General features: G+C 43.5%; 1 protein-coding gene across 1 annotated transcript in view; it reads left to right on the forward strand.

The window, feature by feature from the left end:
* The window catches only part of hydin (HYDIN axonemal central pair apparatus protein), a 541323-nt gene that overhangs the window by 263725 nt on the left and 250870 nt on the right, over nucleotides 1–26728 (forward strand). The window contains exons 27-31 of the mRNA XM_052028752.1: nucleotides 4965–5174; nucleotides 10272–10409; nucleotides 15612–15789; nucleotides 18978–19108; nucleotides 20911–21041. Of these exons, the coding sequence (XP_051884712.1) occupies nucleotides 4965–5174; nucleotides 10272–10409; nucleotides 15612–15789; nucleotides 18978–19108; nucleotides 20911–21041 (788 nt within the window). The remainder of the gene's footprint in view (nucleotides 1–4964; nucleotides 5175–10271; nucleotides 10410–15611; nucleotides 15790–18977; nucleotides 19109–20910; nucleotides 21042–26728) is intronic.

Genomic DNA, 26728 nt, shown 5'->3' on the forward strand with positions numbered 1-26728 from the left:
ATACCGTCAATCACTGTTTAGGTGTCATCAAATGGTTGTAAGTTTCTCAGTCCCAGGAACAAGTTGAACATCAGAGAAGAGTATACATTTGAGAAGCTTAAACTGCTAAAAAAGCTGTGAACAGGTTGACACTATAAAGACTGTTTGTGATGGTGAAAGGTATTTACACAAGTTTGTTTTTTGAAGACTGTTATCAGTGTAGTATGTTTGTACATAATCACTGGGAGACCCTGGAAAGTGAGGACCTATCCCCATATCTCAGGACCACCTCCCAGTGAAATCAGACTTCAATGATAAAATTCACCACCGCCTTCAATGCACTGGCACAACCTCCGATTACAGACATCCGTAAGGTGATTTTGTCTGTGTCGGAAAATACACAGAATCACTCGGTATGGTAACCATACCTCCAGAGTGTTGTAATCACTGGTGGGGGATGAGGACCAATGAACATGAACATTTATTTATTATCTTTCTCTGCCTAGTTACAGTGGTACAGAATGGCTGGTTTCAATAGGTTTGAAGTATCAGTGGACGTTACATTGTTTAATAGAGTATCATTGCAATTGTTTGTAAATTTGCTTAAGTGGCCTCCTGTGGTGAAACTGTCAGCCTGTGTTAAGAGACAATGGTGTCTGATTACTGCGGGGAGGTTACATGGAAACAGATTTTTTTCTCAAGACTTTAGTTATATTTATGGGAGCTTGTTTGTGTATATGTGGCATTCATAAGTCGGACATTCATAAATCAGGCTGTTAGGGCTGTGTAGAATGAAGTAAGCAGCCTTGGTTGAAGCTCCTGTGTTGTGCAGCAATTATTGTGAGTAGAACTTACCAGCACTCCAGCAGTATCCAAATTCCAGCTTAAGACACATTGGACAGGCTTTACATTGAGACTATCATTTAAACAGTACTAAGTCTTATCTTGGCTGCTACAAGTTTGAGGCCCGCATCTTCTTCCATTTAGGTTCTCCTTTAAGTGTTCCTTCTGATGGTCAATCCCACTCACCACTACCCCACCTCTCCACCTTGCTTTCGATGTCCTCAGTCGCTCCCAATCCTCTTCTCCGACAGTGCTTCCCAAGCGACTTTTACTACTACTCCTTCAGCTGACCCAGTTATCCTCCTGACTGACTCTCTCTCTGTCGTTGGTCAACTACCTAGCAAAAGCCACTCCTGCCGTCAATCCTGTCCCTCCCATAATCCTTTCTCTCCCGCCCCCACATGCTTTCTGCAGTGGTGGGTTTTCACATAGGAAAGGCTGCACGAGTTTCCTTCAGCAAGGCCCCTACTATTATGCATGAGGCCACCGAAGGTGGCTGCCTTGAGGTCTTGCGCAGAACTGACATCAGCCTTCATTGCCTCCTCTCCCACCAAAGCAGTGCGCTGTCGTGTGTGATTCAAGTGTGCTACAGTTTCTAGGCCACTGAACTCAACTAATCAATATCATTCAAACACTGATTGTTTCTGATGGTAGAAATCACAAGCATACCTCTTAACACCTAAGTTATAAATGACAACCACTTCCTCAATATCACTGAGTGATATCCTAATTCAGGAGTGAATGCTAGCACATGGTGTACCAGGTCTTCAGTCCCATGGAATTTTTATGAATTCCCAGCACGAGTGTGTTGCTGGCAGAACTGACATTTATATTTCATCCAGGTTGACCCTCTGGTGAGTGTTGTGATACATGGTTGGTCATGCTGCCTTTTGAATTAGGCCTTAAATACCCTCACAGGTAGAAAATATCTATCCCCAAAACAACAGCAAGCTGTTTGATCATTCATTGTACCGCTGTTTGTGAGCCTTTGCTGCCCGCAAATTTGTAGCCGTGTTTCCTCCATTTTAAGAGGAGCAACACTTCAGATGTATTTAATCATCTGTTGGAGCGTAAAAACACTGCTGGAAAAATGCAGACCTTTCGAGAACAAATGAAGCATCAGTAATATTTGTGTCCCTGTGCCCAACTTCCATCACTCTGAACTTTTTACAATTAATAGTCCAGACAGAGAATATTTAAAAATTCATTCATGTCAAGGCATACGGATAGGATTGGCATTTACCCACAAAGTTGGTTTCATTCAGTCAAATTACAGTAATGGAAAAGTCTGATGATATTTGCTTCAGAGCACCTACTTAACATGTTTGAGAAGAATGTTAGGTGATTTTGTTTTGGTCTGGATTTCTCTTTAATACTGCATGCCATTCAATGTACCAATTTACACTAATCGTTGGCACAGTTAACAATAGGTTGCTGTTGAGTAGACACATTGTATTGTTGCTGGAGTCCAAGTTTTCAATTTATGTTCAGTGATGAGGCACAAAACATAACTCTGCTCTCAGCACCAGTCTTTGAACAGAGGTCGTAAGTCAGTGGGACAAAAGTCCAACCAAAGCAGAGAGAGGGAAAGTTCATTGTAATGTTTGATGCATAACATATAGCTTGGGGAGGTGAGGGCACATTCACCCCACAGGATGTTTTGTTCCAAAGCACCTGACAGTATCAAGGGCCAGGTAGATAGATGGTCCTATTGGTCTATGAGTGGAAGTTTACTCCCGTTCTACAATGGTGAGTTGCATTATTGGAATTAGTTGAACTCCAGCTGCATACTTGGTCGTTTCCAACTCCCCTGTTATCCTGCATGTAAGCCCATTGGACACCATACAACAGAACTGAAAATGCTGGAGACATTCAGCAGGTCAGGTAGCATCTATGGAAAGAGAAACAAGGTTAACATTTCAGGTTGATGACCTTTCATCAGCGTCCTCAACTTGGAACAGTAATTCTGTTTCTAGAGGTGCACTTAAAGAGTGTTTACAGCCTTGGCGATTTTTAATTCAGATTTCCAAATCCTCTAGTATTTTGCTTTTGCGAACTCACCTATAATTCAACAGGCTTGTAGGGAACATACCAAGTAAACAGAAATTCCGCAAGTTCAGATTGGCATGATGATGGTTTCTTTGTGGTCAGACCAGCCAAAAAGAAACAAATAAAACAAGTTAGCATTGAATGCCGGGGTTGGGGGTGCTCTCTCTTACAGAATAATGCATATTCATCTTCAACAATATTGCTGCAGAATCTGAAGTATAATTCGCATTAACTTTGGTCTGTTTTATAAAAAAATTAGAGTGTACTTGTATGCACTTCCCACAACACAGACATTATATACAGATTCTGTCAGTAAAGACTGAGAGAGAGAACCAAATTCTTCATCAGAAGTTTTAAAATTTTGCAGAAACTGAAGAATCTAAGATATTTTCCCCTAATATATAAAAGATTTACTGATCAAACTTCCATGAAAGGATGTTAACATCTCAAAAGGAGAGTGGATGATTATGTAGTAAAGAATAACAGGTAACCAACTTCAAGCTAGAGAGAAAATAAAGAGGAGAAACTTAAGGAATTGTTTTTAAATGGAAGGAAACAACGCCAGCCTAATTGTGTACTTCGTAAAGGTTGTGTCTGATTTGTGATGTTTGGATAATTTTAAAATCCATGAGGAGATGATGGTAGAATCAAAAACCCAGTTTGTTATTGAGTCTCGGTAGAGGCTGTAAAAAATGATATCATACAAATTATCCTGTCAAAAATACCAGTCATGGTTTGCTATACCAGTGCCTCTACATCCTCAGGAGGCTAAAGAAATTTGGCATGTCACCATTGACCCTCACCAATTTTTATAGATGCACCATAGAAAGCATCTGGATGCATCACGGCTTGGTACGGCAACTGCTCTGCAGAGACCTCAAGAAACTGCAGAGAGTTGTGGACACAGCTCAGCACATCACGGACACCAGCCTCCCCTCCATGGACTCTGTCCACACTTCTCGCTGCCTTGTTAAAGCAGCCAGCATAATCAAAGACCCCTCCCACTCCCATCGGGCAGAGGATGCAAAAACCTGAAAGCACGTACCACCAGGCTCAAGGACAGCTTCTATCCCGCTGTTGTAAGACTATTGAACAGTCTCCTACTATGATAAGATGGACTCTTGACCTCACAACCTACCTCGCCATGGCCTTTCACCTTATTGTTTGCCTGCACTGCACTTTCTCTGTAACTGTAACACTTTATTCTGCATTCTGTTACAGTTTTTCTCTTGTACTACCTCGATGTACTGATGTGATGAAATGATCTGTATGGATGGCATGCAAAACAAAGTTTATCACTGTACCTCGGTACATGTGACAATAATAAACCAATTTACCAATTGTATTTTTAAATAAGCAAAGTATTATTACCTTGTTATTTGAACATAAGTGAGGCTGCTAATATACTTTAGAATTTGTGCCTTTGTGTAGTTGACTAAAGATACCAGCATCTGTTAATATTTGGTAAAAGTAAAATGTCTTTTTTATAAGAAAGCTCTCGGAATTGATTAGAATTGTCAGGTTGGTCTTCCCATACAAAGGTTTTACCCCACTGTGCTGGGGGCAAGTCCCAGTGTTTAAGTAAGCATGGGGACAAGCTGTAAACAAGGAAATCTTGCCAATGAGTGAACGGGAGCGGTTAAAGAGTGAAAACATTGGCAAAAGAATGTAGGAGTTCTGAAATGCAGAGCAAGGAGAGCAAGGCACGCCCGCAGCTCAGGGTGGGCATGTCCTCCTCTCCCAGAGAAATAAAAAGAATAAAAGGGGGAAAGAAAACAAACAGGTCCCTTTTTTTTTTAGAGTTTTAAGTTTATCCCCCTGGTCACCCTGATTTTACCCTATCAGAGACAGCCCCCTCCCCCACTGTCCCTACAGCCTCTTTCGTCTCCTTCCCAGTTCTGACGAAGGATCTACGACCTGAAGCGTTAACTCTGTTTCTCTCCCCACAGATGCTGCCCGACCTGCTGAGTATTCCCAGCATTTTCTGTTTTTATTTTAGACTTCCAGCATCAGCAGGTTTTTTTTTATTTTCAGAAGTGCTTAATTGGCTTTGGGTGATTGCAAGTTCTTTTTCTCTCAACTGTATGTGACAGGTATTTGACATCCTTCCATTGTTTGGTGTTCTACAACCCAGTGAAAGTCAACAGATGACCTTTACCTTTTACGGGCACATGAACATCAGGAGCAAGGTGAAAGCAGTATGTGAGGTGGAAGGTGGACCAGCGTACGAGATCACACTGAAAGGAGAGGCGTCATTTATCAAGTATGAATTTGACAGAAAAGAGATCGACTATGGCCACCAGGTTGGTACATAGTATCCTTACAGCACAGATGGTCATTCAGCATGAACCTAACAGAGTGATTCAGTCAGCTCTCTCCCCCCACTGCCCCCCCCCAACTCTTTTTTCTTTGCCTTTTCCAATTAATTTTCTTTTCAATATTTGTCTAATTTGTCTTTGTATCTGTATCTCCCACATTTTCAGGCAGTGCATTCTAGATTATAGCTATTTTCTTTACACGCATCACCTCAGGGTCTTTTACTAATCACTTCAACTCCGTCCTTTGCCCCTGTGCTAATGGGATCAGCTTTCTCTGTTTCTACTAACTCACCCCATCCTGATTTTGTACACCACAAACAAGTCTCCTCACAACCTTCTCTGCTGCTGCTCTTCTTCTCGTTACTCCCATCGGGGAGGGGGTACAGGAGCCTGAAGACCCACACTCAACGATTCAGGAACAGCTTCTTCCCCTCCGCCATCACATTTCTGAACGGTCCATCAACCCACGAACACTAGCTCTTCTTTTGCACTATTTATTTACTTTGTAATTTGGAGTGATTTTATGACTTTGCCTTTTCCAATTACTTTTCAATATTTGTCTAATTTCTCTTTGTATCTGTATCTCCCACATCTTCAGGCAGTGCATTCTAGACCATAGCTATTTTCTTTACACGCATCACCTCAGGGTCTTTTAATTGTACTGCTGCCGCAAAACAACAAATCTCATGTCACATAAGTCAGTGATAATAAACCTGATCTCTGATTCTGGGAAGAACAATCCCAGGTTTTCTGCTTTATCCCCACAACTGAAATCCTTCAACACTAAAACCATTCCAGTAAAACTGCTCTCGGTACTCTCTAGATCCTTTATATCTTTTTCTAAGTGTGAGAACTAAAATAGATTTCAATGCTCTAGTCGTGGCCTAACCAGTGTTTTATAAAGGTTCAGCATGATCTCTTTGCCTTTGAACTGTTTGTCTCTGTTTATGAAGCTTTGGACCCTTGTTCCAGTTTGTCCTTTGCCCTGAGAAGGTAAGTGTGATGACCAGAACTGGGAGGTCAGTGGGGAGGAGAGGCCCAAAAGGAGTCTGGGATGTAGGGTGGCGGGGCACTGGAAGTTGGTTGGATCAATGGTTGCCTGGGGTTGGGGTGGTGAGCAGCATTGTTAACCAGGATGGGAGTCAGGGAGATGGTGTTGGCAAGCAGCAGATCCTGTCCCTCACAATCCCCTCCAGTAACTTTCTCATCAATGATGTTAGGCTCACTGGCCTATCATTCCTTGGATCATTTTTGCAGACTTTTGTGAATAAAGGCACACCAGTAGCCGTCCTCCAGTCTTCCGGTACCTCCGCTGTGGCTAACAAAGATACAAAAATCTCTGCCAGGGCCCCAGCAATTTCTTCCCTTGCTTCCCACAACTTGGTCAGGCCCTGGGGATTTATCCACTTTTATGTGCCTCAAGACTGCCAACACATCCTTTTTTGTAATATCAATTTGTTTCAGGACATCACTGTTCTCTTCCCTGAACTCACTGGCTTTCATGACCTTCTCCACAGTAAATACAAATGAGAAATATTCATTTAAAACCTCACCTATCTCCTGTGGCTCCACACATAGATGACCACATTGATCCTTAAGGGGACCTATTCTCTCCCTTGTTACCCTTTTACTCTTGATATACTTATAGAATCTCTTAGGATTCTCCTTTGCCTTTTCTGTCAGAGATATCTCATGCCCTCCTGATTTCCTTCTTTAGTTTACTCTACATCCCTTATGCTCCTCAAGGGACTTGCTTGATCCCAGCTGCCTATACCTGACATAAGCCTCCATTTTCCTGACCAGAGCCTCAATATTCCTCATCAACCAGGGTTCCTTAATCCTGCCAGCCTTCTCCTTCATTCTAAACCAGCCTCCCCTCCACGGAGTCTGTCTACACTTCTCGCTGCCTCGGTAAAGCAGCCAGCATAATCAAAGACCCCACCCACCCTGAACATTCTCTCTTCTCCCCCCTCCTATCAGGCAGAAGATACAAAAGCCTGAAAGCATGTATCGCCAGGCTCAAGGACAGCTTCTACCCTGCTGTTATAAGGCTATTGAGTGGTCAACTAGTATGTTAAGATGGACTCTTGACCTCACAATCTACCTCATCATGGCCTTGCACCTTATTGTCTGCCTGCACTGCACTTTCCCTGTAACTGTAGCACCATATTCTGCATTCTGTTATTGTTTTTCCCTTGTACTACCTCGATGTACTGATGTGATGACATGATCTGTATGGATGGCATCAAAACAAAGTTTTTCACTGTACCTCAGTACATGTGACAAAAATAAACCAATTTACCAATTTAACAGGAACATACTGGCCCTGAACTCTCCCTATCTCACTTTTAAAAGCCTCCCACTTGACAGATGTCCCTTTATCTGTGAACAACCTCTCCCAATCAACCTGCAAGTTAGCCATCAAAATTAGCCTTGCCCCAATTTAGGATTTAAATTTATGGACCAGTCCTATCTCATTTCAGAACTTTTGACAATAATTCCATTGGTTTTAAAAACGAATGGAATTATTTTCATTGTTCCCAAAGTGCTTCCCCACCGACACTTCAGTCACTTGATAACCTCATTTCCCAAGACGAGGTCGAGTGTTGCTCCCTCTCTAGTAGGGCCATCTGCATACTACTTGAGAATGATTTGCTGGACGCACTTAACAAATTCCACCCCATCTAATCCCTTAGCACTGTGGCATTCCCAGTCAATACTGGGGAAGTTAAAATCCCCTACCATTACAACCTTATTATTCCTACTGATATTTGCAATCTTCTTACATATTTGCTCCTCTAATTCCTGCCTATAGGGGCCTATTGTACAAAGCCTTTAAAGTGGTCACCCCCTTCTTGTTCCTAAGTTCCATGCATTTGGCCTCACTAGAAATAGTATACTTTATTTAAGTAGCAGGAGATGAGTAAATGTATTAGCGTACAGAGGAATCTCAGTGTGCAGATTCACGCAATGCAGATGGTAAAAATGCAGGAGTTAAGAAGGCAAGTGAGATGTTGGCTTTTATTGCAAAGAAGTCATGCTGAAATTCTGGACTACTTTGTGAGATTCCACCTGGAGTTTTGAAATAAAAACAGAAAGGGCTGAAAATACTCAGCAGGTCAGGCAGCAGTTGTGGAGAGATTTCAGGTCTGAGAGCCTTTGTCAGACTGGAATAGAGAGAAAATAAGTTCAAGGTGCAGAGAGAGTTGGTGGTGAGGAATGGATAGGATAAAGGAAATATCTCTGATCAGATGAGGCCCGGGTTACCATGGTGATAAGCTTGCATTAAGCCATCTGGTTGAACAGAGAGAGAGAGAGAGAGAGAGAGAGAAACGGAGGGATAACAGCTGTGCAATGCAGAGTTGTGGGACATACCCAGCAGGTCAGGCCGTGATAATGGAGAAAACGTCCGTATTGCAGATAGATGACCTAGAGCACAACTGGCCAATTCTCATAGAGTCACAGAGTTGTAGAGTACAGAAACAGGCCCTTCGGCCCACAACGTCCATGCCGACCTTTTTGCCCATCTACACTAATCCCATTTGCCCGCATTACTTCCTTCTCCTTCCATACCCTGCCTATTTAACTGTCTGTCTAAATGCCTCTTGAACGCAGTGATTGTATCTGATCCCACCTCCTCCTCTGGCAGTGCATCCCAGATATCAACCACTCTCTGTGTAAAAAAACTTAACTCCTTTAAAACTCTTCCTCTCGTCTTCAACCTATGCCCTCTGGTTTTTGATATCCCTACCATGGGAAAAGATCTTGACTATCTACCCTATCTGTGCCTCTAATAATATACTGTACTCCTCTTGGGTCACCCCTCAGCCACCTTCACTCCAGCCTATCCAACCTCTGCCCATAACTGAAGTCCACCAATCCAGGCAACATCCTGGTGAACCTCCTCTGCAATCTCTCCAGCACAACCACATCCTACTGGAGTGTGGTGACTAAAACCGCACACAAATGCACCTTAGCCTGTATTTTGTAAAGTTACAACATAATGTCCCAACCTATGAAAGCAAGCATGCCTTCTTCACCACCCTATTGACCTGTGTTACCACTTTACAGGAATTATGGTCTTGGCCCTCTTAGGTTTCTCTGTTCATCAACATTCCTTAGTGCCTGCTTATGTTCTTCCACCATTTGACTTCCCAAAATGCATCATCTCACATTTCTCAAGATTAGATTCTACCTGCCCACACTCTGCCCAACCTTTCGAACCGACCCCTACCCTGCTGTAACCTTAGACAACTTTCCCATCAGTTTTCTTGTCATCCGCAAACTTACTAATCATACCTGCGGCATTTCAGCCCAGTGCCTGTTGCTTGGAGCTGGAAGACATTACAGATTTAACATATTTCAGACAAATGTGGACACAGGGAAAAAGAGCAAAGACAAGATAAGATTTCTGTATTAGTCACATGTACATTGAAACACACAGTGAAATGCATCTTCTGCATAGAGTGTTCTGGGGGCAGCCCGCAAGTGTCGCCACGCTTCTGGCGCCAACATAGCATGCCCACAACTTCCTAACCCATAGGTCTTTGGACTGTGGGAGGAAACCGGAGCACCCGGAGGAAACCCACGCAGACACGAGGAGAACGTACAAACTCCTTTCAGGCAGTGGCGGGAATTGAACCCGGGTCGCTGGCGCTGTAAAGCGTTATGCTAACCGCTACACTACCGTGCCTGCCCAAGATGGCTGATGATGCAAGGAAAGATAATGCGACAACTAACGGGAGATAAATCCAAGGGCAGTGTGAATGGTTACATCAGAATAGCAGGGCTGGGGCAGAGCTCACCTTGGATGCCATGTGCCTTAATCTTCTAGATCAGCCTATCATGTGGGACCTTGTCAAATGACCTCCTAATGCTGTGTGCATCAGAACTGGCCAGTCTGCTATAGGTCATCCATCTATAATATTGACTCATTTTTTTCTCTCAACATCACCACTGCCTGATCTGTTGGACATTTCCTACAGTTCCAGCCTGCATTTCCTAGCTTTTACAGGACACAAGTAAGTGCGATCCAGCCTATTGGTTTTAAAATTATAACTTCCCTGTTTTCTTTTCCTCTAGTTATTTAACCATGTCGCTGTGACTGAAATTACCCTGAAGAACATGGGAAAGGTTGGGTTTGACTTCACCGTTTTGAATGAAGTGCAGACAGCTGACCAAGAACCTCAGCCAGGAGTACCACTTGTCACTCCCGCCATGGTTAGTGCATTTCCTAATGATTGCCAGGAAAGCTCCTCCAGTTAAAACAATCAGCAGTCAGAGCATGGTTCGAGGCAGGAGATGTCTCTTTACCTTGATTGTTTATTTCTTCTGAGAAAGGATATATGATGGTAATACTTGCCAATTGAATACTAGAATCAGTCAGAGTTCAAATAAACCATCTACCTGTGGATAATTTGACGTTGAAATAGGGGGTGATGAATAAAATATTACAGATGGTAGAAGTCTGAAATAAAAATTGAAAACGCTGGAGATGTTCAGGTCAGCCAGCGGCTGTGTAGAGACACGGAGTTAACATCAGCCAGCGGCTGTGTAGAGACACAGAGTTAACATCAGCCAGGAGCTGTGTAGAGAGACACAGTTAACATCAGCCAGGGGCTGTGTAGAGAGACACAGAGTTAACATTAGCCAGCGGCTGTGTAGAGAGACACAGATATAACATCAGCCAGGGGCTGTGTAGAGAGACACAGAGTTAACATCAGCCAGGGGCTGTGTAGAGAGACACAGAGTTAACATCAGCCAGCGGCTGTGTAGAGAGACACAGTTAACATCAGCCAGGGGCTGTGTAGAGAGACACAGAGTTAACATCAGCCAGGGGCTGTGTAGAGAGACACAGAGTTAACATCAGCCAGGGGCTGTGTAGAGAGACACAGAGTTAACATCAGCCAGGGGCTGTGTAGAGAGACACAGAGTTAACATCAGCCAGGGGCTGTGTAGAGAGACACAGAGTTAACATCAGCCAGCGGCTGCGTAGAGAGACACAGAGTTAACATCAGCCAGGGGCTGCGTAGAGAGACACAGAGTTAACATCAGCCAGGGGCTGTGTAGAGAGACACAGTTAACATCAGTCTGCTGGTCCTATACTAATTGGGATGGCTCTGCTAAAGGCTCTGATACATTCACTGGAACTCTAGATTAATAGAGAATTAGTGTTCTTTGAGCATAACAATACATTTAAAAAGTACCATGACAGGTTACCTTGGGGAGCTAATGGTATCGGAATATACTGAAGGTTTGAATGTTGATATTACACATGGTAATTACTACACCATGATCGTGCATCGTCCATTTTTGTTGTGGGCTGCTCAGTGGTGCAGGATGGAATTTATTCAGTCTTTCACCTGTAACATTAAACCTCTCACAGGAGACCTGACTTCACTGCCACCATAGAACAACAGTGCTGGTGGTGTGGGGAGGGGCGGAGAAGGATGATTTTCCAGACATATTCGCAGGGAAGCTCACTTTAGCCTCCTGTAAGGCCTACTTTTCTGAGGAGCATTATTTTAAATCGAGTGGTAACCCATTTATTTAAAACTAACACTAATCAAGAAAACTAGGCTTACATTACTGCTTCCACCAAGGCACAGTTTGAATACAGTGGAATGATCCATGAGTCAATGTGGTAATTGGCACCATTTAGCTTTCTATAAAACCTGAATCTGCCGAAGAATTGACTATTGTTTGAGGTCAAACTGGACCAATATCTGAAGAAAGTTTCTCAGTCACTTGCCATTTAATTAAGACTTACCTCTTTTCTCTTTTAATTGCTAAGTGGTATTTGCATATTATTCTGTGGATTTCAGAGTTCATTGTGTCATAACCTACTGTCACTCTGACCCAGATTCTGCAGTCTACAGCAAAGCAAGAGCACTTGCTGATATTGGATGAAGGTATATCAGTTCAAAGGGGTCTGTGGCATCTAGCAAGAGTGCTGACATAATCATATTGAAGAATCCTGACATAGAAACAAACCAATGGCAGGGCTGGGGGAGCACTATTTTTAATTAATATTTGAAATATTTTACAGAGCTTGAAGAATGTGTCTGTAAGATTAAAGATAGGACTAGTATAAAGATTTTTTTTTATTTTGGTATCCCTTACATTCAGAACATAAGAACAAAAAAATAGAAGCAGGAATAAACCATTCAACTCCCTGCACTGGCTCCACCATTCAGTAAGACCATAGATGACCTTCTACATCATCACCAGTTGCCTGCACCTTCGTTGTGTCCCTTGATTCCCTTATTATCTAAATCCAGCAATCTCAAACTCAGTTACTGGGCCTCCATAGTCCTCTTGGCTAAATGATTCCAAAGATTTGCCACCCTTTGGCTGAAGATATTTCTTCCCATTTCATTCCTGAATGGCTGAGCCGTTGTGTGAGACTATCACCACCGGCTCTAGACACCCAAGCCAGGGAAAACATCGTCCCTTCATCTATCCTGTCGAGCTCCAGGAATCGTCAGTGAGGTCACTTGTCATTCTTCTGAATTTGATATTATAGGTCTCTCTTCGTCGGACAACCAGTCCCTTTCCCCCCATCTGGTAACCTTTTGTTGCATTCCCTCTGTGACAACTATACCTTTCCCTCAGTAGCAAGACCCATTAGTTCCATTCCTCACATTTCCCTTTAGCCTACACTCAGTCATATGACAATAAACTCCTCCCTGATTCTCTTGTCACCCACCTACCCTCGGGGCAATTAAACTATCATATGGGAGGAAACCAGAACACCCTGGGAAACCCAGGCAGGTGCAAGGAGAACGTGCAAACTTCTGCAAAGACTTCCTAATTCCCTCCTGTACCTGAACGTTAACTTGCAGCAATTCATGTACACGGACACCCAAGCTGTTCTGAACACAACACCATTCGGTCTCTCACCATTTAAAAAATACTCCACTTCCTGATTATTTTTTTGGAAGTAGCTAACCAGAGGAATTTTAATCCACATGCATGAAACTAGATTTTTAGGGCGAGAGAGTTCGTTAAACAGTAATTATGGTTTAGTACAAAATTTTAAAAAAACTCACCTCCAATTTATTCAACATTTTCAGTGAAGTTTTTACTGAGAATAACTTAAATTGTCATCTGATCACTGACGATATTGTAAGGCAGCACAGACTATGGAGAGCATTGAATCACTGTCAGCACCTTTGAGGTTTCCATAGTGCAGCTGTCTGTGTAGTAATGAATGCTCACAGTTTCACAGCCATTACACAAACCCATGATGTGGATGATCCTTTCTCAGACCCTTGAAACTGTAATAATGTCCTCCTTCAGTCTTCTCTTGCACCAAATATCTTAAGACTTGGTTTTGGGGTTCTCTAAAAATCCACTTTTTGATGTAACCTCTATCCCTTTCACCTGAGTTTCTCAGTCAGTAAGAGAGGTAATTGAAATGAATGGACCACAACATATTATCAAGGAGAATGTATTCTGAGCATCTCTTCAGAGTGTTACAGCAAAGTCAGATATCTGTGTCTGCAGGGTAATAAATGGCAGGATGATAGATGTCATTGAATCTTGTGATAATGTGGAAAATCTTGACTCAATAAGCAATGGTTTAGTAGTTACCACAGGGTTAAGAAACTTACGGGACAAAAGACCTGTTTACATTTTATAACTTTATGTAGTTCTGCGTTTATTAACACCAAATGTAAACCAAGGTTGGATTTCCATTATTCACATGCTAACAATTGTTTTCTTCACAAGATGCAATTATTGACTTGCTTTAACTAGTTTTGTAAAACTATTGAAGTCATGCACTGTAGAGGTGATTGGAAGCCAAAAATAGACCTTCTATCATACTTAAAGAATGCCATGGGGCAAAATGCAGCAGATATCTGTTTACACTGGTCCTGGCTTTCTGGGATTTCCCCAGGGAGGTGGACAACTGCAAGAGACAGGGCACAAGGATAGCAATAGAAATGAAGCCCAGAGAGCTGGAGGGGAGGGGACAGAGGGTACATACTGGTCTAGGTTTCCACCTTAGCTTGTTCATTCTGTAAAAAGCAGTGATGGGCACCAAAGAAGGCCTTTCAGCAGAGCTTCCTATGGTTGGTAAATCTGAAGGGGAGAAGCAGCAAGACTAATAAGGCATGAGAAATAAGTACGGTAACTTAGTGCCTTTAAGCTTAGTTGCTATTGGAATAGAAACAGAAGATGGTCTGATAGCATCTGTGAAAATAGAAATGCATCAGAACTGGGAGGATGAGAAAACAAGTTAGCTTTAAATTGTAAAGATAATGGGGGGAGTGCTGGACAGGACAAGGGGATTATTTCTGATAGGGTGAGGTCAGGATTGCCCAGCTGGTCCCACTGTTTACAAAGTCATTTGGTTAATAGATTACTGAGGACAGTAAGAATGTTTCAGTTCTGAGGAGAGATGGGAGAGGCTAGGCCTTGTTTTCTCTGGAGGTTAAAAGAGATCAGGATTAAGGTGTATAAAATTATGAGTGGCATAGATAGGGTAGACTGTAGGAAACTTTACCCCATATCAGGGGTAGATAAAACAAACAAGGGGCATGTTAAAGCCTTAAAATGCAATTTGGAGCTGGTGCTCAAACCCAAAAGCAAAAGGAGAATGTTGGAAATGTCCAGCAGATCAGGCAGTATCCACGGAGAGAGAAAAACTGTTAATATTACAAATGGATAATGTGATAGCTAAACAGCCCAGATCTGGCACAAACAGAAGAAGTCAGATATCTGGAATTGTTGAATCTGGTGTTGAGTCCGGAAGGCTGCAAAGTATTCAGATGGAAGATGAGGTGCTGTTCCTCAAGCTTACATAGGGCCTTGTTAGAAGAGTGTAAGAGGCCACAGACGGATAGGTCAGGGCCAGAGTGGAATGGAATATTAAAGTGATAGGCAACTGGAAGCTCAGGGTTGCCTCTAGGGTAGCCATTGGGTTTTTTTCCTTGAGAGCTGGCTGAAAATCTCATCACTGATGAACTGCCTGCAGCTGCATACTTACGGATGTGATATCTCACCTCAGATGCAAGTGGTCATAGCAGGGGCAAGTTTGAGGCTGGACAGGGAATGGCCTTTAGCTATGCTGAACTTGTCCAAAACTCAGACGAAGATGAGAAGGATATCAGGCAGAATGAAGAATGTGGAAGACATCTGTTTCTTGTAGATCAGTTCACTACGTCCTTCAGCCTTTTCCCTCTCAAATCTACATATACTCTTCAATAGATTTCACTGGTAACTCATTCCATGTCTCTGCTACCCTCTTAGTTTTCCGATTCCTAACTTTTGGCATGCTCTCTGGTATTTAAACATTTCCCATGATCACCTAATTTCTCTGGCTGTTTAATGTTTCTCATTCTAATAATACAGTGCTATTTCTTCTTCACTAACATATTGTGGCATTTTATTTCTTCATAATGCTGTTATTTTTAGGGATACATTGAAGCAAATGCTGACCAGCAGTTGAGGGTTGCTTATTTACCTGGAGTACCTGAGGTCTTTCATAAGAGCTTTGCGATTCAGATTTCTCACTTTGAACCTGATAGCATCACAGTGAAGGGAGAGGGGACCTTCCCGAGGATCTACCTGGATCTACCCAGAAACATAAAAGGTATGGCTGTGATCTTCTGAATGGCAAATAATGATAAGAATGTACCGTAGATTGTTGTCCTCGTATGATTTTTAATAAGCTTTCAAAGGGAGGGTTGAGGAGGCTGAATGGTTGGCCCCAGATGAGGAAACGTACAAGTTTAAAAGCAAGGATACAGTTTCTAAAGAAAACTGGTGAGACATAGGTAGCATTCAAGCTCAGTCAGGATGGAATGAAGGGTGTGTGAGGCTGTTTACAGTGGAGGCTTGGGCTGCACAGGTCCACAGTAGTTGAAGTTTCTAAGGGATGGAGTTGAAGAGAGAGGGAGACATCAATCCCAGAGGTTAGCTGTGAGCATACACAGTCAATGATGGAAAGGTCAATGTGGTGAATTCAGATGTGGTGAATAAATTGCAGCTTGGGATTGCCAAGCGCTGGTGACACACAACCAAGTTCAGCTGAAATAAACAACAGGGAGCTCAATTACAAGTGATTAATTGAAAGACTGTGAACTTTCAGTGTTGAAATATTAGAAATTCTGACCTCACGGGCTGGATATTGGGCATGCTGACAGCTGGTACAAAATTAGCCCTGGAGTCAATGACAGTAGTGATGAGGTAGCATCGATATATTGGACCATGCCTGTGGATGATGCCAGAAGGGTAATGGGGCTGAAGTCCTGGTTTGATACATACATATGAAGTGATGTTGTCGGCTTGGAAAGAGAATCACAGAGAACTGTGTTGTAGTGGGCAGGAGTGGTGCAATGCCAAAAGACCAATGAGGTAGAATTTAATTTTGGAAGAGATGTGCTTGTGATTAACTTCATGAGAAACAATGGAGAACTTGACAAGAGATTCTGTCATAGCTACACAAAACACTGTTGGGTACATTGTCCTGCACTCGTGCTGAATCAGAATCAGGTTTATTATCACTGACATATGTCGTGAAATCTGTTGTTTTGTGGCAGCAGTACAGTGCAAGACATAAAAATTACTGTAAGTCACAAAAATAAATAAATAGTGCAAAAGAGGAATAATGAAGTAGGGTTCATGCATGGACTGTTCAGAAACCTGATGGTGGAGGGGAAGAGGCTGTTCCTAAAACGTTGAGTGTGGGTCTTCAGGCTCCTGTGCTTCCTCCCCGTTGGAAGTAACGTGAAGAGGACTTTACACTTTACTCTGTACTGTTATTGTTTTTACCTGTACTACCTCAGTGCGCTCTGTACTAACTGCACTGTGTAATGAATTGACCTGTACGATCGGTATGCAAGACAAGTTTTTCACTGTACCTCGGTACAAGTGACAATAATAAACCAATACCAAGAGGGCATGTCCCAGGTGGTGAGAGTCCTTAATGATGGATGCCGCCTTCTTGAGGCACCGCCTCTTGAAGATGTCCTCAATGGCCGGGAGGGTTGTGCCCCTGATGGAGCTGGCTGAGTCTACAACCCTCTGCAGCCTCTTTCAATCCTGCACATTGGAGCCTCCGTACCAGGCTGTGATGCAACCAGTCAGAATGCTCTCCACCGCACATCAGTAGAAATTTGCTGTATTTAAGAACTCTGTTTTCTCCTTATTTTGTGGATTTTTAATGATCAGCTGTCTCTGATCCCAAGAACTCCTTCTGGGTCTGTAAGTACTACCCGTGCAAAGTTCCCCAACATAAATGCAAAGCATTACACTTCTTCACCTCCGAAGATACCTGTTATACACAGGTCCAGTTCCATAACTTTCCCAAGTTGGACTGCTACTTATTGATTTGCCAGTGTATGACTAGTTCTATTTATTTTTCTCATCTGACCATTAATAAAGATAATGAGCGGTAATGCTCCCAAGAAAGAGCATTTTGGACTCGTCTCATGGCCTAACTCCTTTACAGGGTTGCTGCTTATTGGTTGTGCTGTGAGACTGGTGTTTCACTGCATAATATCTGCACAGTAACACCAGGTGACGTGTTCTTTACCAACAGCTAACCCTGGAGTAGTTGGAGTTTGTTGGAGGGTACTGCACCTCACAAATGATTTCTGAAAAGTACCCTGAACAAATTGCCGAGGAACATTCTGGCAGTGCTTCTGTCTTTATCAGTGTTCCAGGGAGCACTCTGAGAGACTGCAGAGAGTTTCTTACAGACTCAGGCCTGTGATGACTTGGAGATGGTCAGCTGCAACTTTAGAAAGATGTATTCCTTCCTATAATGAATATAAGTGGAACATTTGGGAGCAAGTGTGAGTCAGAACCCTTAGGATGATTCTTACAGCTCTGAATGTAGCAGGTAGTCCAGTGCCATTAGGCTGAGGATCTGCACAGTTCTTAACTTCATGTCTGTACACCAAGACTGTGTGCAAGTCGATAAAAATGGACCAAGTGGAACAGAGCTGCAAGGTAAGGCTGCACTTCTGTTGGCAGGACAATAACCCAATCTTGTTAGACTACTTCCTCAGGAGACTAAAGAAATTCGGCATGTCTCCTTTGACACTCACCAACTTTTACCGATGCACCATAGAAAGCATCCTATCCGGATGCATTACAGCTTGGTACGGCAACTGCTCTGCCCAGGACCGCAAGAAACTGCAGAGAGTTGTGGACACAGCCCAGTGCATCACGGACACCAGCCTCCCCTCCATGGCCTCTGTCTTTACCTCTCGCTGTCATGGTGAAGCAGCCAGCATAATCAAAGACCCCACACACCTGGGTCATTTTCTCTTCTCTCCTCTTCCATCAGGTAGGAGATACAGGAGCCTGAGGGCACGTACCACCAGACTTAAGGACGGCTTCTACCCCACTGTGATAAGACTATTGAACGGTTCCCTTATACAGTGAGCTGGACTATGACCTCACGATCTACCTTGTTGTGACCTTGCACCTTATTGCACTGTACTTTCTCTGTAGCTGTGACACTTTACTCTGTACTGTTACTGTTTTTACTTGTACTACCTCAATGCACTCTGTACTAACTCAATGTAACTGCACTGTGTAATGAATTGACCTGTACGATCGGTATGCAAGACAAGTTTTTCACTGTACCTCGGTACAAGTGACAATAATAAACCAATACCAATACCAATAGACTGGATTCACAGACTGACTTGGATTACCTGAGCAAAATTTCAACATTTACATGGTCAAGAATAGATGACTTAAAAGCAAGAGCATTGCTTTGATCAAGCAGAGCGACACGTTGGCTGATTTGAATTTGATTGCTGACAGGAAATGAAAAGTATGAGGCATTCCTGAAGGAGGCACAGGAAACCATTGAGAGAGAGACATCGGAATCCAACCTGCTCAGCCGTCCTGAGACAATAGCAGGAGAACTGGGTGCAGCCAACTCCCTCTCTTCCGTAAGTTCCTTCCATTCTTCAATCAGGAATGTGTGGATAGTTTGCTTTTACGTATAATATGGTTCTTCTTTATTGGAGCAATTCTGTGCTTCAATAAAATGCCTCCCTCCCACTGTATCACAGATCTTCCTTTTTGTTCTCTTCGCCTCCACCCCCTTTCTCTGCATCTTAAACTCCAAGTTCTAAAAGACTTGAAACATTCCCTTCCTGTTTCTCTCCACAGATGCTGGCTGACTTATTGAGAATTTCTTGCACTTTCGGTGGTATTTCAGATTTCCAACATTTGCATTGTTTAGACCACGACTTCCTGAACCTGACTTTACTGAGTCCTGACGCAGGGTCACAACCCACAGCACGGTTTGGCTCCACGGATGCTGCTTGGCCCTCTGAGTTCTTCCAGTGTTCTGTTTGTTTTTGTTACTTGGCCATTCCTGGTCCCACCTCAGCTGAGAACACAAGTTCTCAGCCATTGTATTTGCTGCCAGATGCCACTCTGATGTGCTGTAAACCTGCTGCAACATTTCTTGGATAATGTGTAAAGGCTCTGAAGTTCCAGACCCCACCAAAAGGCTTGTAGGGCCTATGGTTATGGTGGGGCAGGCCAGGAAATTCTTGCCTGGGCACAGTGATGGACCTCTGGTGCATGGTGGGACCTGGAGGAAGCTCCACAGGATTTTAAGGGTCTTCTATAGGTAAATTAAATCTAACAAATTGATGTGTCCTGATCCCTGCCTTGAACAGCAAGTATCCAGACCCATCTGCAAGATGAACTGGAGCAAAGGCCAAGTGCCACAGAGTTGTACAGCACAGAAGCAGGCCATTCAGCCCACCACATCTATCTATCTTACACCCATTATCACAATTGCTTTATCTGTCTGATTTCAAAAGGCGTGGAATTTTTCAGCACAGGACTGGTCCACTTACTGCAACAGGTCAATGCCAATGTTCATGCTCAGATGCATAGAGTCATGGAGTCACAGAGTGGTAGACCACAGAAACAGGCCCTTCGCCCACCATGTCCATACCCACCTTTTTGCCCATCTGCATTAATCACATTTGCGTGCATTAGGTCCGTATCCTTCTACACCCTGCCTATTTAAGTGTCTGTCTAAATATCTCTTAAATGTAGTGATTATATCTGATTCCATCACCTCCTCTGGCAGCAAGTTCCAGATGCCAACCACTCTCTGTGTAAAAATAAAACTTGCCCCTTTCAGACTCCTACCTCTGACTATAATGCCAGTGATGCCACACTCACTGCCCTCTCAAAACCTACCTCAGTGTTGCTGCTGTTAACAAGCATTAAATCTGGACGGTACACATGGGTGACATGATGATTCATCTATGGACAGCTGACTGTCAAAGTATCACAGCAGCTGGCTCCACTTTAACACCCTTGTTAGCAGAAAGAGCTAATCACAAAGCTCCAGAGTGCAGCAAGATGTTGGTGGGGGCTTGGGGGCTGGGCTGGTGGGGGTCGGGGTTTGGGGGCTGGACTGGTGGTGGAGGCCCGGCTGGTTGGGACTGGGGAGGGGCTGTGGGGGCCGGGCTGGTGGAGGCTGGGGGGTGGGGTTTGGGCTGGTGGGGACCAGGAGGGGTGGGGGCCGGTGGGGGCGTGGGGGCTGGGCTGGTGGGGACCAGGGGGGTGGGTGTGATGGAATTTGTGGAACTTGTGCTGCTGCTTTGCATTGATTGATGACTGGGTGCCCTGAAGTGGATTTGTTCATGGCAAGGAAATTAAGAATTCCTTCCTTTAGGCCAGTGCACATATTGATCAGTATTCCTGTGTCTGACCTTCACAGTATGATACCTTGCTGCAGATGGAGGCTGATCGCCTACTAATTAAAGAGTGCAGTCTAGCCCAAAGGTTGATTGCTTCTTCCCGCAGTGGCGTGTCTGAGGAGTGTCAATATGCTCACAGCTGTGTCTCCAGGTAAGATTGCTTGTATCTGGAGCACTTAGAGTTCCTACTTCATCAATACCTGTCCCACCATTAATTCTCCCTTCGAAATGCCCTTCACTTAATCAATATTACTCATGGAGTCATAGACTCATCCCAGCAGAGAAACAGGACCTTCGGCCCACTGTGCCCATGCTAACCATCAAGCACTTATCCTGTACTAAGCATTTACCAGCACAAGTCTATTGGCTTCTCTGCCTTGGCGATTCAAATGCTTCTTAAATGTTGTGAGAGTCTCTGCCTTCACCACTGCCTCAGGCAGTGTGGTCCAGATTCAACCACGCTCTGTGTGGAAGAAAATTCTTCTTCAGATCCCCTCTCAACCTGACCTGAAAGCTATGCCCTCTGCCATGGAAACGTTTCTTATTAACTACCTTATCTATGCCTCTCATAATTGTGTACATCTCTATTTGGTTCCCCTTCCTCTGCTCCAGGAAGAGCCAATCTAGTCTGTCCTTTTAACTGAAACATTCCATCTTTGCCATTCTTTGCTGAAATGACTGGACAACATTTGGTTGGCATGGTGGTAGAGCCAGTGGAGCTACTGCCAGGTTTGATCCTGGCCTCAGGTGCTGTCTGTGTGGAGTTTGCACGTTCTTCTTGTGACTGTGTGGGTTTCCCTCCAGGTGCTCCGGATTCCACCCCCCCACCCCACTCCCCGTATCCGAAACATGTGCAGCCTAGGTTGTTCATTGGCCACTGTAAATTGCCCCTAGTGTGTAGGTGAGTGGAAGTTGATGGGAATGTGAGGAGAGTTAAAGGAAATGGGTGTAAGTGGATGGTTGATGGGCCGAAGGGCCTGTCTTTGTTTTGTCTGACTCTATGGCTCTAACATGGTTCATCCATTCCCTTGGAAAATGTCGCCTCCCCTGTAAGAGAGACAGTGACATTGAAAGTGCAGTCTATGGATAGTGCATTCAAACAATGGCCCATTACCTGTCATTTAACAGTCTTGCTAGTGGCATGGTATCATTACAGCAACCTTTCCCTCAGTATCAGCAAAACAAAAGAGCTGGTCATTGACTTCAGGAAGGGGTGCGGTGCAAATGCTCCTGTTTGCATCAACGGTGCTGTGGTCGAGAGGGTTGAGAGCTTCAAGTTCCTAGGAGTGAGTATCACCAATAGCCTGTCCTGGTCCAACCATGTAAATGCCATGGCCAAGAAAGCTCACCAGCACCTCTACTTCCTCAGGAGGCTAAAGAAATTTGGCATGTCCCTTTTGACCCTCATCAATTTTAACTGATGCACCATAGAAAGCATCCTATCCGGATGCATCATGGCTTGGTATGGCAACTGCTCTGCCTGGGACTGCAAGAAACTGCAGAGAATTGTGGACACAGCTCAGCACATCACGGAAAAGCAGCCTCCCCTCCATGGAATCTGTCTACACTTTTCACTGCCTTGGTAAAGCAGCCAACATAGTCAAAGACCCCAACCACCCCGGACATTCTCTCTTCTCCCCCCTCCCATTGGGCAGAAGATACAAAAGCCTGAAAGCGTGTACCACTAGGCTCAAGGACAGCTTCTATCCTGCTGATAATAAGACTATTGAACGGTCCTCCAGTACGATAAGATGGACCCTTGACTTCGCATCTACCTTGTTATGGCCTTGTATTTTATTGTCTGCCTGCACTGCACTTTCTCTGTAACTGTAACACTATTCTGCATTCTGCTATTCTTTTCCTTTGTGCTATCTCAATACACTATTGTAATGAAATGACCTGTATGGATGGCATGCAAAACAAAGTTCTTCACTGTACCTCAGTACACGTGACAATAATAAACCAATTCAATTCAAACTTTCTGGATTGTGGGGAGGTGTAAATCCAGCTGTTGAATTAGATCATAACTTTATTCTAATTGCCCAACTTTGTAATATTGTATCATCGTTTAAAAAGGGAGGGTGAGATAGATCACACATTTAGAAGCCAACCTAATCCCAAGAGGTTGGCTTGGAAGAAAAGAAATCTGCAGAACAGGCAGCACTAATCCTTATCCAGAGTGATACAGATTAATTGTCGATTTGTTAAAGGAAGTTCTTAGTAAAGATTACATTTTTTAAGGAGATAAAAATGAGTGTACATAAGAATAGCACATTTGATGTAGCTTGCATGGACTTATCAATGCTTTAGACAAAATTCCTGACTGATCAAAGAGTTAGGTAATAGATCTGAAACAAAGTACCAGTTAGATCCAAAATTGGCTCAGCATCAGAAAGCGGGCAAAGTGGTTGATGACGGCTGGAAGCAGTTTCCAGTGAAGTTCTTTAAGCTTCTGTACATGTGATGTATGTCAATAATTAGATTTATATGTAGGGGGCATGACTAAAAAGATATGCAAACATTGGCTCTGTGGTTGATATGAGGAAGAAAGCATGGTTAGTTGGACAAAATGTGGCAAATGGAACTGAATTCAGAGAGGTGTGTGTTGATACCTTGCGGCAGAGCAAGACAAGGGAATATATAATTAATGGTTGGCAGCTGGGAGGTATATAGGAATAGGGAACTGGAGTGGATTCCTACATATCCTTAGATATGGCAAGAGAATATAGATAGTTAAAACTCAGGGCAAAGAATAAAGAGGAGGAAGATTTTGTTGGAACTTCATAAGATAGCAATTAGAACACAGCTAGAGCACTACATGTAGTTCTGGTTAGCACAGTGCAAGAAAGATGTGTCTGCCCTACAGAAATTACAGGTTTGTGTTGAAGATGTTGTCAGGAATCAGAATCAGATTTATTATCACTGACTTAGATGATGTGAAATTTGTTGTTTTGCAGTAGTCATATAGTGCCAAGACATAAAATTACCATAAATTGCAAAAATAAATATATAGTGCAAAAAGAAGGAATGATGAGGTAATGTTCATGGGTTCATGGACTGTTCAGAAATCTGATGGCGGAGGGGAAGAAGTTGTTTCTGAATCGTTGAGTGTGGGTCTTCAGGCTCCTGTACCTCCTCCCTGATGGTAGTAACGTAAAGAGGGCATGTCCCAGGCGGTGAGGGTCCTTAGTGGTGGATGACACCTTCTTGAGGCACAGCCTCTTGAAGATGTCCTTGATGGTGAGGAGGGTTGTGCCGTGATGGAGTTGGCTGAGTCTGCAACTCTCTGCAGCCTCTTGCGATCTTGTGCATTGGAGCCTCCATACCAGGCTGTGACGTAACCAGTCAGAATGCTCTCCATCATACATCTATAGAAATTTATGAGAGTCTTTGGTGACATACCGAATCTCCTCAAACTCCTAACGAAGTAGAGCTACTGGTGTGATTTCTTTATGATTGCATCATTTTGTTGGTTCCAGGATAGATCCTCTGAGATGTTGATGCCCAGGAGCTTAAAGCTGCTCACCCTTTCATATTGGATATTTTAGCTGTGGGGAAGTATTGGATAGCCTGTGGCTCTTCACTTTAGACTTAAGACTGAGGGAAAATTTAATTGAGGTGTATACAGTTAAATGAGCCTAGATAGAATGATTTTTTTCTTCGTGGCAAGATCTGTTATAAAGGAGATTTAAATGAAGGCACTTCAGAATGAGTAACTACAGCTTGGAGGGTGCGCTATTTAGGGAAAAGGATTGAGAGTTTGCAACAGAATGCTGTGTGTTGTTTCTTAATTCTTGGTTGGGAAGCTTTGTACCAAATATCCGGGCATAATAAATGATTTTTTTCGATATGTTCGCAATATTAATCTGGCTGTTCCCCCAGTTGTACACTTTGAAGTTCGAAGTGGAGGGAGGGTGCCAATGGATCAGGCTGTACTCAAGGCCAGAACCCCCTCGTGGTCAGCACACAGGCAGAGATACACCTGTTGTCCACGAACTGTGTGGAATGGGCATATGGGCATCATGTGAACGGACAGTCAGCTGTGCTATCCATCGCGAGGGCATCTATAGTTCACACATGCAAGGTGATGGGTACAACCCTGGGCTTAAAATGGACAACCATGTCTTTTTCGCCACCCACCTCTTGATAGGCTGCACTTCCATGGTGTGGTTGGCCTGTTGTCACACACAAAGCCGTTATCTTTCCCACTAGCTTCACTTCACCAACTATGAAGTGAGCGCCTGGATTGGTGCAGTGGTCCATTACTCGATTACAGCTTGCATCTGGTGCCACTATCTTGCAAATTTAGACTTCGTAAGGCTGAAGTATGGACGTTAAAGATATTAACAGTTTTAAGTGGTTCTATGTATTTACTGTCACCCCTCACATATGACCCCTATCCTCCTGTGGTGTGACACTAAAATAAGTCCCAAATTGGACCACACCTTTGGTCAGATTGTAAATCAAGCCTACCTAACTCAATCACTGAGGTTCTTAAAGTAAGGTCTGGTTCCTGTTTGGAATTCTAAACAATACTTCCATCCAAATGTGGCATGTACTGTTGTAATGTATGGTCCCCCGTGCAACCAGTTAAGGCAAAGTTCTTGAATGAACCTACTTTTTTTAATGTTCCCCGTTTTTAATTAAACTGTTGTTTCATCTTCACACAGAACAAGATATTGAAGTAGTTCAGACATTGTCTGTTTGCGCTGCAGTCTCTGACCTCGGGGATGTGCCAGATGCTGTGTTAAGGGAGTAGTTTGCTATAATTAAAACTCTCTTGCTTCTGTTCGCACACTATGGGCTCAAAAACTGGCTCAGATCACATGTGATATGATCAGATCACATGGATATGAACTCACAGAAGCTATTCTCTCAGTATGCCAACATCAAAGATGGCAGTTTGGGTGTACCTTAACAGCGGAAATCCACTTCTTACTGAAAAGTCAAATGACAGCGACTGTTCTCCACTTCTGGCAACATCCTTGTGATTCTGCTCTGTGCCTCCTCTTGTGCAATCACATCCTGTGATGTGACCGTAACTATGAGCAGCACTGTGGCTGAGTTCATGCAGTTCTGGAATACCCCCTCTGCTCTTGTGTTCTGTGCTTTGACTGAGAAAAGGAAACGTACCATATGTCTGCTTAGCCATCATGTTATCTGTTCTGCTCCCTTCAGGGATGTATGGGCATGATCCCTTTGTTCCTCTACACTTCTTCATGCCATACCATTTATTGTACTTTCTTTTGCTTGCTTCTCCTTACAAAAATGCTTTCCTTTGCAAGGCTCTGGATTAGAATCCCTTTGGCACTTTTTCCTACTTGACCAGAGATTTCTAGCTTCCTTCCTCATTATCAGCCTTTTTTCATTTCACTATAAATTACTTAATCATGATCCCTACATATAAGTCTAAATAATTGATGTGTATCATAAAAAGCAGGGGACAGTGCTATGAAGTTCTGCTGGAAACAGCTCCCTGGTCACAAAAACACTTGCTAACCATTACACCTTGCTTCCTGCCACTGAGCCAGATTTGGATCTAACTTTCCACACTACCTTAAATCTCATGGGCTTTCAATTCATCTGGACAGTCTGCCATTTTGTGAAATACCTTGTGAATATCCTTTCAGACTACATCAAATGTGCTATACTCATCGACTCTTCTTGTTACATCCTCAAAAAATTCAATACAGTCATAAAACATCTTTTTTAAAATTTTATTTACGGCATGGTAACAGGCCCTTCCAGCCCAACAAGTCCGCGCCGCCCATTTTACACCCAAATTAACCTACCTGTACGTCTTTGGAATGTGGGAGGAAACCGGAGCACCCGGAGGAA

This window comes from Pristis pectinata, chromosome 13 (assembly GCF_009764475.1).
Source record: "Pristis pectinata isolate sPriPec2 chromosome 13, sPriPec2.1.pri, whole genome shotgun sequence".
Classification (NCBI taxonomy): domain Eukaryota; kingdom Metazoa; phylum Chordata; class Chondrichthyes; order Rhinopristiformes; family Pristidae; genus Pristis; species Pristis pectinata.